Raw genomic sequence first — 12,358 nt, forward strand, 5'->3', positions numbered from 1 at the left:
GGAGCCTAAAGGGTTCCAGGTAACCTGTCTGACTCAAAGGGTTGAGGCCTCCTCACCAAGCTGCCTCTTCTCTCTGAAGCCATTATGGATTCTTCCTTCTGCTTCAGAGAAGGCATTACACACCCACTACAATTAGAATGATGCCCCCAGAATTGCATACTGAGGCAGCTACACTTCTGCTCCATACTCAGGCCAGCCTGGCACTTTTGTACAGGCATCCCCTAACCTGTCTCCATGCTAGGTGACCCAAGAAGGGATAACAGGAATAAGAGGCCCTTTGAAAACATGGCAGCCTTCTTCTCCTCCAGGCAAGGTCCTTTCATATCTCTATCTCTTTTTTTTTTATTAGCTACACATGACATTACAATGATCTTGGCAATTCATACATTTGAATCATTGGGGTATAATTTCTCATTTTTCTGATTATACAGATTGCAGAATCACATACATTGAGTCACCTATATACAGACAGCAATCATAATGTCTATTCTATTCTGCTGCCCTTCCTATCCCCCCTACTCCTCCCCTCCCCTCCCATCATTTCTCTCTATCCAATCTAATGTGACACACTTTTTTTGGAAAGCACTATGGAGATTCCTAGGAAAGCTGGGATTGGAACTACTATTTGACCCAGCTATTCCTCTTCTCGGAAAATACCCAAAAGACCTAAAAAGAGCATACTACAGGGACACAGCCATATCAGTGTTTATAGCAGCACAATTCACAATTGCTAGAATGTGGAACCAACCTAGATGCCCTTCAATAGATGAATGGATTAAAAAAATGTGGCATTTATACACAATGGAATATTACTCAACACTAAAAATAACAAGATCATGGCATTTTCAGGGAAATGGATGGCATTAGAGCAGATTATGCTAAGTGAAGTTAGCCAATCCCTAAAAAACAAATGCCGAATGTCTTCTCTGATATAAGGGAGGGTGACTCAAAATGGGATAGGGAGGAAGAGCATTAGAAGAAGATTACCACTAAATAGGGAAGAGAGGTAGGAGGGAAAAAGAGGGAGAAGAGGAGTTGCACGGAAGATGGAAGGAGACCCTCATCGTTATACAGAATACATGTATGATGTTGTGATGAGAAAAAGAAAAAAAAAAGTGTGTCCTTTCATATCTCTTAAGAAGCATGAAGACCTACCCATTCACACCTTCTCAGTTCCAACCCTAACCATTCTAATGGGCATATATACATGTGTAAACATGTGTGTACACCATAGTTATGTATATGAATGAGTTGGTTAGAGTATATGGGATCATGGTCCTATATGTTGGGCCCTAATTGAGGGGATAAGGGGATCTAGGGTACTGAGCTCCAACCCTTGCTTTACTTGCCAAACCAGGTGCCTTGATATGGGGCTGCATCAACTGGAAGTGGGTCACAAAGATGCTCCTATGGTCAACTGCAGCTTCAGGGTTACAGACAGCCACAGACATCATTCACACAAAGATTAGTATGTGTAGTTTTACACATTTAAATAAATATTGCTTGATATAGCCAGGTATGGTGGCTCATGTCTATAATCCCAGCAAGTCCAGAAGCTGAGGGAAAATAATAGCAAGTTCTAGGTCACTTTGGAAACTTAGTGAAACTCTGTCTCAAAATAAAAAACAAAGTTTTGGGCATGTAGCTTAGTGGTAGAGCATTCTTGGGTTCAATTTCCAGAACTGCAATAAATAAATGCTGCTTAATGTGAACAAGATAATACAAATTCATAGTGTGTGTGAGAGACCTATCCCCTCCTCATGCCACCCATGTGAGCTGAGCACAAACACATGTGTATGCAGGGACCTTGAGTGTGCCTGCTGGTAGCAGAGCTGTCCCTGTTTTTTTTTTTTTTTTCCCCTGCTCTACTTTCCAGGCCACACTTAGCTATCAGCAGGCCCAGAATGCGACAGGGTGTGGTGCTATGGACTGGGTTCCCCATTTTTTTCTTTCCGTGTTGAGGAATTTTTGCCCTGTGTTGCCCTTGCAAAAACCCCACTTGAGGCAGTGAGGGGCTGAGAGGCACCCCATAGGGAGGAGAACAGAGAGGGTAGCCTAGAAAGAGGTTTTCCCCCCACTCCCATAGCCTGTGGTCAGAGCTCTGGCACCAGGAGTCTATGGTTCCATCTTGAGTCACAGGCTGGCAATAGGGCCAGTGGGCAGGCACTCGGTGATGGTTCCCTGATTCACCATGGGCCCTCCTAGCCTAGGGAGGAGTGTCTTCAGAGGGTGCATCTCTCTGGGCCAAGGGCTGTAAGAAGCCTCATACATGGGTTCCGTATATGTGTGAGCCAGCTTCTTATGTGAAATGAGCATGTGAGCTGAGCTCAGGGTCTATATGTGTATTTCTTTGCCTCTCTCTCTCTCTCTCTCTCTCTCTCTCTCTCTCTCTCTCTCTCTCTCTCTCTCTCTCTCTCTCTCGTACTGGAAATTGAACCCGGTGCGCTTAGCTACTGAGCCACATTTCCAACCCTTTTTATTTATTTTTATAAAAAAAATTTTTTTTTGGTACCACGGTTTGAACCCAGGGGCACTTAAACATTGAAGCACACCCCCAACACTTTTTATATAATATTTGAGACAGGGTTTTACTAAATTGCTTAGGTCTTCCTAAATTGCTGAGGTCCTCTTGCCTCAGCCTCCGGAGTTACTGGAATTACAGGAATGTGCACCGCACCTGGCCCTTTTTATTTTTTAAATTTTGAGACAGAGTCTCACTAAGTTGCTTAGGGCCTTGCTAAATTGCTGAGCTGGATTGAACTTGCCATCCTCCTGCTTCAGCCTCCTCACTGGGATTACAAGCATGCCACACTGTGCCCAGCTCTTTTTTTGAGGGGGGCGTTTACTGGGAATAGAACCCAGGGGTGCTCTACCACTGAGCTATGCCCCAATCTTTTTATTTTTATTTGAGACAGAGTCTCCCTAAGTTTCTCAGGCTGGTTTTGAACTTGTGATCCTTCTGCCACAGCCTCCTGAGTTGCTGGTATGAACCATCACACCCAGCAACCCTGTGCATATTTTTCTAAACATCACTTCTTTGGATATGAACTGCCTCTGGGTCTGGGAGTCCTCACTTTTGACAGCCATTCCTCCCGATAGCTATTCCTCAAGGGACAAATCCTGGGGCCCTTATGGACTAAGTCCCTCTGGAAAATGTGGTTTCTTTGGTCTCCCCTGGCAATGCTGCCAAAGATTCATGGATGAGACAGGTTATTTGCTCTCAGTCCTGCTTCGGGCCCAGGCTATCAGAACTCAGTTGCTGCTGCTCCTCCTCCTCTTCCTCTTCTTTTTGTTACAGCACTGTGGATCCAACCCTGGGTCTTGCACATGCTAGGCTAGCACTCTATCAGTGAGCTACAACTTCAGGCCAATTTCCTGATTATTAAATGCAGCATAGGAGCTGGGGATGTAGCACAGAGGTAGCACATGCTTACAATGTATAAGCCCCTGGATTCAGCCTCAAGCACAGAAGGAAAAAAAGCAGTTGTGATGGTACATGCCTGTAATCCCAGGGACTCAGGGGGCTGAGGCAGAGAATCATAAATTCAAGGCCAGCCTCAGCAACTTAGTGAGACCCTCTCTCAAAAAAATAAAAAAGGACTGGGGATATGTCTCAGTGATAAAGCATTCATGGGTTAAAATCCCCAGTACCTACCCCCCAATAAATATATATCTATGGCACAAATATTTCCCCATGATCTCCCCTCAGATAGAGCTGACACATAGTTTGGCCAGTTCAATCTCTTTTAATTTTTTTTTTTACAGTTGTAGATAGACAGCATGCTTTTATTTTATTTGCTTATTTTTGTATGTGGTACTAAGGATCAAACCCAGTGCCTTCCACATGCTAGGCAAGCACTTTGCCTCTGAGCCCCAGCCCTTCAATCTCTCTCTCTCTCTCTCTCTCTTTTTTTTTTTTTTGTGTGTGTGTGTGGTGTTAGGGATGGAACCCAGGGCCTTGTGCATTTGAGGCAAGTACTCTACCAACTGAGCTATATCACCAGCCCTTCAGTCTCTTTAAAGTGATAGACTTGGTTGGGAGATCTGTAGATCTCCAGAATGGGAGAGGAGAGGGTTAAAAACAGTAAAATTCTGAGCTGATCATGGTGGTACACATCTGTAATCCCAGCTGCTTAGGAGGCTGAGGCAGGAGGATCGTGAGTTCAAAGCCAGCTTCAGCAATTTAGCAAGGCCCTGAGCAACTCAGCAAGACCCTGTCTCTAAATAAAATATAAAAAAGGGATGGGGATGTGGCTCAGTGGTTAAGCCCTGCTGGGTTCAATCCACAGTACCCTGCCCTCCCCCCACCCCCCAAAAAAACAAACAATAGAACTCACCTGGCTGGCAAGATGTATGTGTGGCATGTCCAGACAACTGCCCCTCAGCCTCTGGAATCATGTGAATAGTGAACCCATGTACACATGTGTCAAGTTCAGTTCACAAGGCTACGTTCAACCAAGCCACGAGGAATGCCCAGCTAGTATGATTTGGCACACAGGACCTACAGTAAGTGTGGACACAGATGGTCAACACATGCAATAAGTGACATGTTTTTATAGAACTAAAAAGAAGTCCTGTGACCTCTGACTGGAATTCCGAACATATGTTCTGTGTCCCCACCTGGGTCTGGACTGTGAGAAGATCTTTTCTCACTTGGGGTCCACAGCTTCTTCCCTCTAGCCCTCTGGACCTGAGGACCTCCTGGGTCCAGTCATAGGTAGGGCTGGGGCTGGTTCCTTTCCTCTCTAACACGTGTCCTATCACCCCAAGTAGTGGGTTGTCTACACAGCTAATCATGAGACCTCATGGGTTCAGGAGGTCTCTTTGGCAGCTCCTCTGTCCCTGGCCCAGTGGTCCTGCAAGCTGCCTCCACACACACTTAGACCACACTTCCTAGTTCTTACAAGCCCTCAGTCTTCTCTCAGTCCCTATGACACTCCCTCTCCTAACCCACCCTCAAATCTCCTCACACCCTAAGTCGCTTAACCACCTTCACCCCCAGGCTAGGTCGTGGGTGGTGGCTGCCTACTCCGCCCTGCGCCGGGCTCATCGGGCGGGGTCCAGGAGGGCGTGGCCGTGTCTCCCGCGGCGTGCCTTATAAAGGGCGCCACCGGGGCTCCAGGCCAAGTGCTAGGCTCGCCTGCCGCCTGCCGCCCGCCGCCCGCCCGCCCGCAGGATAGCGCAGCCGCCTGCCCCGCCATGGGTCGACAGAAGGAGCTGGTGTCCCGCTGCGGGGAGATGCTTCACATCCGCTACCGGCTGCTTCGCCAGGCGCTGGCGGAGTGCCTGGGGACCCTAATCCTCGTGGTGAGTGGAGAGAGCCAGGCAGCTCTTTTCCTTCCAGCCCTGGCGTGTCCCAATCCCCTGTTCACCAGAGGGGCTGTGTTTCAAGATAGCTCTGAGCCATTCTCCAGCTCTGACCCCCAGGATTCACCCCGAGGGAAAACCCTCTTCCCCACAATTATAACCCCAGCGCTGACAGTTCTGCCTCTTGCCAGAATGACAGCTGTTACTCCCCAGTGACAGTTCTGCTTCTTTACCCTTCCAGTGGTGACCCAGCATAGGCTTGGGGCTGGGGGAACTCACCCTTACAGAGTGGGACCTCCCACTCCTTCTCCTATCTCCTTGGGTTGGTTACCAGAGTCCGCGTCCTGTGAGGCAGTGAAGATAGAGGCAAATGGACCCCTATTAGATTATTTGGGTCCTGTGTCTGGCCCCTAATGAATAATTAAGCCTAAGAAAGTCCAAAAGTTGCAGTGAAGTGAGGACAGTTTACCAAGGGGTGGGGGCAGAGGGCGCAGGCCACATAAGCTGCAGACAGCAAAGTAGGAAGAAAGGTCCTGTTGGTTGGAGGCTATGGAAGGAAGCTGGGCCCTAACGCAAAAGACATGGGGTTACTAAAAGTTTCTCCCTTCCTGCCAAGTGACTCCCAGATCCTATCAGTCACCTAGGCAGAAGCTGTCAGTCTCTGTGCAGAAGATTGTTGGCCCTGTGAGTTATGCCTGCCATGGGATCTCTGAGGGAGGTACTTCCCCCTGTCTGGGGTTCTCCTCAATCCCAGTTACTCTTCGGTTACACCAGCTTCGCTCAGGTTTTTCCTGGGTGGTTCTCTGTGCACTTCTTGGGTCTGGCAGATGTAACAGTTATGGTTTTCATTTCCTGTCTCAGTTACTTTCTGATTTTCAATCACTCATGTGGTCACACCTGTTTTCTTCTGAGCTCTGTTGCTCTATTGCAGTGGGTGGGTTACTGGGGTTAACTCCACTCCTAGGTAATGCAGACTAGCTAGCTCCCTGGGGACTAGGAAGCTTAGCTAGGAGCAAGTAGGACTCTGGGAAGCCTACTCCAAATGGTGGTGGTGGTGATGGTGGTAGAGCAGGCTCCATGGGGAGTGGAGGGGTTAGACTTATATCTGGCTTCATAAGACTAGTAGTGCTATCAGTTTTCCCCACTCTCTCTCACTCCCTGTGCCAAAAAGGGAGTAGTGGGAGGCATTATCACCCTCTTGCCTTGGAACCCCCACTCCCTTTCTGATTCACGAGTCCAGCCACCTGTTTTGGAGCAGCCAGGACAAGGGAGTGTGTTTCCATTTTCATAGAGGGAACTCCTTATCCTTTCCCAAGTCTCAGTTGAAACCCTCCCCCCTGCAAAGTAGCAGTCGTTCCCCATGCTGAGCCCCAGGATCATTTGGCTTATCCCAGACCACAAAAGGAGGGTGTTAGGTTTGTGCAGAAAGCTTTCAGCCTCAGGTAAATGTGAGGCATCAGGTGTCAGTGAAAAGCAGAACCTCAAGTGCTGCCCATAACAGTAGGGGCTGGAACTGGGGGACCCCCCCCAGCAGGTGGATGAGAGCCTCCTATACCTCTGTACGTTCGGGACCTAGAGCTAGTGATAACAGAATTGGGGTTGTCTTTGAAGTGAGGGAAGCCCCTTTATTTGGAGGGTCCTAGTACAGTGGGGGTGGGGGAGTGCTTACCAAGAACTTGGGGGCAGAGAGGTGGGGAAGGAAGAGGAAGATTAGTCCCAAGGTGGTGGAACTGGCTCTGAAAGATCTTCCCTCCAAGACCTCTTGGGATGGAGCCAGGTCTGGGCCTCAGGCAGGAAAGAACTGAGGCCAGAGCCTGGCTGGGCACAGTGCCTCAGACCCTCACGTGTCTGCCCCCCCCCCCCCACCTCTGCCCAATACATTCATAATCTCTGATCTTTGCTCTCACCTGCCTGCACACCTTTGCCCTGCATCACCACTGCTGACTTCCCACTATCTCTTGGTCTTTCTGAGGGATGATAATCAAAATGCTTAACAGCACAGTGTATAGGCACTGACCCATTAGAAGGAACTGGGCCCTCAGCACAGTTCCAGAAATTGCCTGCTGTGTCAGCATAGCAGAGGAGACCCAGATGGGCTAAAAGATCTTTGGGGGATCAGGGCAACAGCTCATTACAACTGGAGCAGAAGTATTTTCACATTTATACAAGAAGAATAAACATATAGCACATTCTGTGCTTGCAGAATATTGGGAGCCTTGCTCTCCTTTGATCCCCCCATCCTTGGAAGAAATTTAGAACTAATCTCCTTACTTTTCTGTCCTGGGTCTCAGTGAAAGGAGCCACTGAGATCCCTGCATTTAGTACCTCCAAATAAGTGGTAAACCTGAATTCCTGAGGGCAGAGAGGTCAGGACAGCTGGAGAGAGAAGGCACTGGGACTAGGTACCTGGGATACTGGGACAGGGACATGTCAAGGAGGTGAGGGTGCTACAAGGGGAACATGGCAAGGGCCAGGGGTTCTGACATCCTAGATTGAGGAAGAGTGAATTCCACCTCACTTTTGGCCCCCTCCTATACACTTTGTACCCCCTGTCACCACCTGAGCTCTTCCCCCAATCTGAGCAACTAGGGGTCACTTCTTGGGCCAGGCCAGAAGTGCTAGGGCAGAAGCTGTGCTACAGTGAAAGCTGTTCTCCTATACCCACCATCTGTTAGGACTCAAGAAAAAATCAAAGAATAAGATTCAACCATCTTCTGGGCACCCAGACATAGACCTACTTTTAGGTCTTTCCCAGGGTCCTGTTAGATTAGAACTGAAACACGAGGGGTGAGAGTAGGTCCTCTTTTTCTCAGGGAGTGGAAGGGATTTGAGTTGGATTCCAGGAGGGACTTCCAGTACTCTTGGTGGTGGCAGGGGGAGGCTGCTAATGCCACTCCTTTCCTCTGGAGTGATTGTTATTAGGCCTTAGAGGGGCCTCACCCTTTCTGCCTTGTTCTGTTTCCTGACACAGATGTTTGGCTGTGGGTCAGTGGCCCAGGTGGTGCTCAGCCGGGGCACCCATGGTGGTTTCCTCACCATCAACTTGGCCTTTGGCTTTGCTGTCACCTTGGGCATCCTCGTCGCTGGACAAGTCTCTGGTAAGGCTTTGACTTCACTCTCAGTCCATGTTCCCACCAGGTGTCCCATTGAGGAGGGGGTTTCCAAGGACAGGCCAGAGCAGTAGCCTCAGCTTTTTCTGGGCTCTTAGGAGAGGAGGGTGAAGAAATTGACACTTAGAACCTTTGACTTTCACCAAGATTATCCTAGCCAGTCTGTTACATAGTCCAACCGCCATTCTATAAAGAAACCCTTCTCTATGCCTCTTTTCATAGGGGCCAGAGAGGAAGAATATGTGGTGGTGGGGGGCTGTTCTCTCCACTGTGGCAGGCTGTAAATAATAGGATCTGTCTCCTCTGCTCAGGGGCCCACCTGAATCCTGCTGTGACCTTTGCCATGTGCTTCCTCGCGCGTGAGCCCTGGATCAAGCTGCCCATCTACACCCTGGCTCAGACGCTGGGAGCCTTCTTGGGTGCTGGGATAGTGTTTGGGCTGTACTATGGTAAGCTTTCCACACCCTGCCTTTTTCCACTGCCATCCTCCCTCAACTTAGGACCTGTTGGCACTGGGCCTTTTAATGACAGACAGCTGGGGCCTGCCCAGGCCTCAGGCTCATGATTCACTCATTCATGCACAGGCCCCAAGGTAGGGGGCAAGAGGGGAAAGAAACGAGTTGGGCAACAACAGAGTGTCAGGCCCTTTGCCTCACCCCACCCCACCCTATCCCTTGTGCCTCCAGAATGATACAGCTGTAATTTTGCTTAACCAAGACCCCTGGAAGAAAGGGGAGGGCTGGTCCTGAGAGGGGGGCTATGCTCAGGTCTCTGCCCTCACCCACTCTGGGTCTAATCTGTCACCAGATGCAATCTTGAGCTTCGCCAACAATGAGCTTATAGTCTCGGGCCCCAATGGCACAGCTGGCATCTTTGCCACCTACCCTTCTGGACACTTGGACATGGTCAATGGCTTCTTTGACCAGGTATGAGCTTTGGGACATGGGAGGGGAATACAAGGAGGAGGGAAAAGTGGCTCTTCTTGCTTAGGGGCTGGCTATGGATCAGAACTCCCTAACTACAGCAGGGCTTCTCAATATGTGGGGAACCCTGCATCAGAACATGGTGGCAGTTTCTTTTATAGCTTGCGATTTCCCCAGTGAGTTCTTAGCTTCACAAATATACCAGCGCCACTGCTTTAGAGGTCAGGGGATGGGGGAGGAAAGGATTCTAGCTCCAGGCAACATGGAGGACAGAAGGGGAGGACCAGAGGATGGGAGTGGGCTTCCCCTCACCCTGTTCTCCCCATTCTCCAGTTCATAGGCACAGCCTCCCTCATCGTGTGTGTGCTGGCCATTGTTGACCCCTACAACAACCCTGTCCCCCGAGGCCTGGAGGCCTTCACCGTGGGCCTTGTGGTCCTGGTCATTGGCACCTCTATGGGCTTCAACTCTGGCTATGCGGTCAACCCTGCTAGGGACTTTGGCCCCCGCCTTTTCACTGCCATTGCTGGCTGGGGCTCCGAAGTCTTCACGTGAGTACAGCCCTAACCATCTTACCCCAGGCTGCCTCTCCTCTGCCCTGCCCCACCTACCCTAACTATGTATATCTGTCTCCCAGGACTGGCCGGCACTGGTGGTGGGTGCCCATCGTCTCTCCACTCCTGGGCTCCATTGCAGGAGTCTTCGTATACCAGCTCATGATTGGCTGCCATCTGGAGCAGCCTCCACCTTCCACCGAGCAGGAGAATGTGAAGCTGGCCCATGTGAAGCACAAGGAGCAAGTCTGAATGGGCAGCAGCCATCCCTCACTGCCTTTTCCCTTGAGCATCCACTGACTGTGCAGGGGTTACTCCCTAGAAGCCCCCTCATGATTCCCTTCCCAGGCTAAGAACCTCTGATAACCCTACCCTGCTGGACAGCCCCCTCCAGGATTTTCACTGGACCCTGCCCAATAGGACCTTAGGTCACCACCCTCAAGCTGTGGTGAGACAGGGTGAAGGGCCAGTACATTCTTTTGTCTCCCAAAGGGAGAGAATGGGCAGCAGTGTGTGTGTGAGTGCGCGCGCGTGCGCATACACAATTTCACAGATATTCAGGGCAAGGGACCAAGCTTGTCCAAACTTTCCCAAGAGGATCCTAGTGGTGCTGGGAGCCCAGAGGAAGGGAGAAGACAATGAAGGCGATGTGTCCACCTGTGAGGACAACGCCAGGGTGTGCGTGTTTCATGGGCTCCACATGAAGGAGGATCCACATGTGTGTTTTCTGAGTATGTGTGTGTATCTGCCCTTTTTTCTTAGTGGGGCTTCTCTAGGTTTGGGGGAGGTGGGATTTGGAGGTGGAGACCACTGCTCAGGTCTGGATCTCCGGTATCCCTGAGTAGGAACTGTGTAACATGTTTCTGTCATAACATAGGCATGGCAGGGGACGTCCAGGTCACAAGTTTCATGTTTGCTTATGTTTTATTTTTTAAATATATATAGTAGATGTTACTGTCTTAGGGCTGGAGGTTGGGAGACTCCACTTAAAGGTCTTCACTCCTTTAATCCTTCACTTGACTCTTTTGCTTTTTATAAAAAAAATCAACAATAAAATGTATGTCTAAAACTGCCAATTGTGGAAATAGCTTTGTTCTGCTGTTTTTCTGAGGCTGTTTAAGAAGTTTCCAGTGGTATGTCTGGTCCTAAATTCCCAGTGTGCCTAGCTGGGTATCTAATCTGGTCTGGGTACCCTAGGGGTCATATTCTAGTCCTGCCTAAGGGGAGAGGGGTCAGTCACACCGAGAGGTCAGACTGACTCTTTGCCAAGATTCCCAGCTTCCATCCTTCATGGCACATTCAGCATAGTGAATGACATCTGCTCAGTCCCTGCACCCACACATCACCATAGGAAGGCAGGCTGAGCCCCGTGGAGGGAAGAACCATCTCCCAGGCAGAGCTGCCCAAAGGGAGAACTGAGGGAGTGAGTTCCCCACTGTTGGATGAGACCAATAGATGGGGAATCTGTATTGTCCTCTGCTACCTGTAACTGTTTAAGCTCTTTCACTTCTACCCAGACCTCAGCTATGACCCCCTTAATATTAATAAAAGATCTCTGAAGCCCTCAGAGATCTTTTGGAAACCTTTGCTGAAACTGGACTCTTTCCACGGTTCTCCTTGTCTATCTGGAGGTAGTTTAAAGCCCTTTATTCAGGGCTTTCAGAATGTGGCCCCTGGCCCTATTCATCCCATCACCATCCACCCTATCCCAGACTGCTTTACCAGCTCTGTGCTTTCCTACTTTGGGCCTTCCCTCTGAAGTTCCAGAGGGAACTTGTTGTCTTTGTTGGTTAAAATCTTCCTGATTACATCATGGACAACCAGAAAAATGAGAAGTTATACTCCATTTATATATGATGTGTCAAAATGCATTCTACTGTCATGTATAACTAATTAGAACAAATAAAAACTTAAAAATGTAAAATTAAAAAAAAACAGAAAAAAAATCTTCCTGACTTATTTTAATAAAAATCCTCCAAGAAGTAAGATACCCCAGCTCTTTCTTATTCTTCCACCATCTTCTACAGTAACTTGCCTAAGCCCAGAAACCATGACTGTGTTTGTTCCATTCTCTCCCAACTTCATTTTTGAAGGGTTTGAAGCCCCTCTATGATCAGTCAGGCTGGGGTTACACCGAGGCCTGCCAGCACCTTGACTGCCCAGGGACATAAGGGGCTTTGCACACCTGTGCCCAGGAATCTCTTCTCATTTCTGCCTTCCTTATTGGGCCCTACTTAAGTTTCACCATGAATACAAGGGAAGGCTTCCCTCCCCAAATCAACATGCAAAGTTAACCCCATGAAAGCCAAAGGATCCCTGGGTCATACAGGAGAACTGTGCTCTTAATAGAGGCTAAGCCAGCTAAAGCTTCTTGCCTCTTCACAGATGAGGAGACCATGGCCCAGGAGGAGTGGATGGCAAATGCAGGGTCACACAGCTAGGACTCTGACTGGGAGGTAGGGGT

At 49.3% G+C, this 12,358-nt stretch overlaps 1 protein-coding gene across 2 annotated transcripts; it reads left to right on the forward strand.

Moving 5' to 3' along the window:
- The first annotated feature begins 5,143 nt into the window (after positions 1-5,143).
- Aqp3 (aquaporin 3 (Gill blood group)) lies at positions 5,144-10,970 on the forward strand. 2 transcript variants are annotated; one of them, XM_046457487.1, is made up of 6 exons: positions 5,144-5,307; positions 8,279-8,405; positions 8,729-8,866; positions 9,225-9,343; positions 9,674-9,891; positions 9,978-10,970. In XM_046457487.1, exons 1-6 carry the CDS (start codon positions 5,200-5,202, stop codon positions 10,144-10,146), a joined length of 879 nt encoding a protein of 292 aa, XP_046313443.1. In that variant the 5' UTR covers positions 5,144-5,199; the 3' UTR covers positions 10,147-10,970. The 2 variants fall into 2 exon arrangements, with proteins under 2 accessions (XP_046313443.1, XP_046313444.1); XM_046457488.1 differs by lacking the exon at positions 9,674-9,891.
- The last annotated feature ends 1,388 nt before the right edge of the window (positions 10,971-12,358 follow it).

This window comes from Marmota monax, unplaced genomic scaffold, assembly GCF_021218885.2.
Source record: "Marmota monax isolate L192 unplaced genomic scaffold, Marmota_monax_Labrador192_F-V1.1 WCK01_AAM20220418_F8-fsc00069, whole genome shotgun sequence".
Taxonomy (NCBI): Eukaryota; Metazoa; Chordata; class Mammalia; order Rodentia; family Sciuridae; genus Marmota; species Marmota monax.

Excerpts from the sequence above, each read along its gene's own strand:
- Aqp3 (XM_046457487.1), top strand. The coding sequence starts at position 5,200 with ATGGGTCGACAGAAGGAGCTGGTGTCCCGCTGCGGGGAGATGCTTCAC. Across the intron at positions 5,308-8,278 it reads TGGGGACCCTAATCCTCGTG|ATGTTTGGCTGTGGGTCAGT; the intron begins GTGAGTGGAGAG and ends TTCCTGACACAG. Across the intron at positions 9,344-9,673 it reads TCAATGGCTTCTTTGACCAG|TTCATAGGCACAGCCTCCCT; the intron begins GTATGAGCTTTG and ends CCCATTCTCCAG.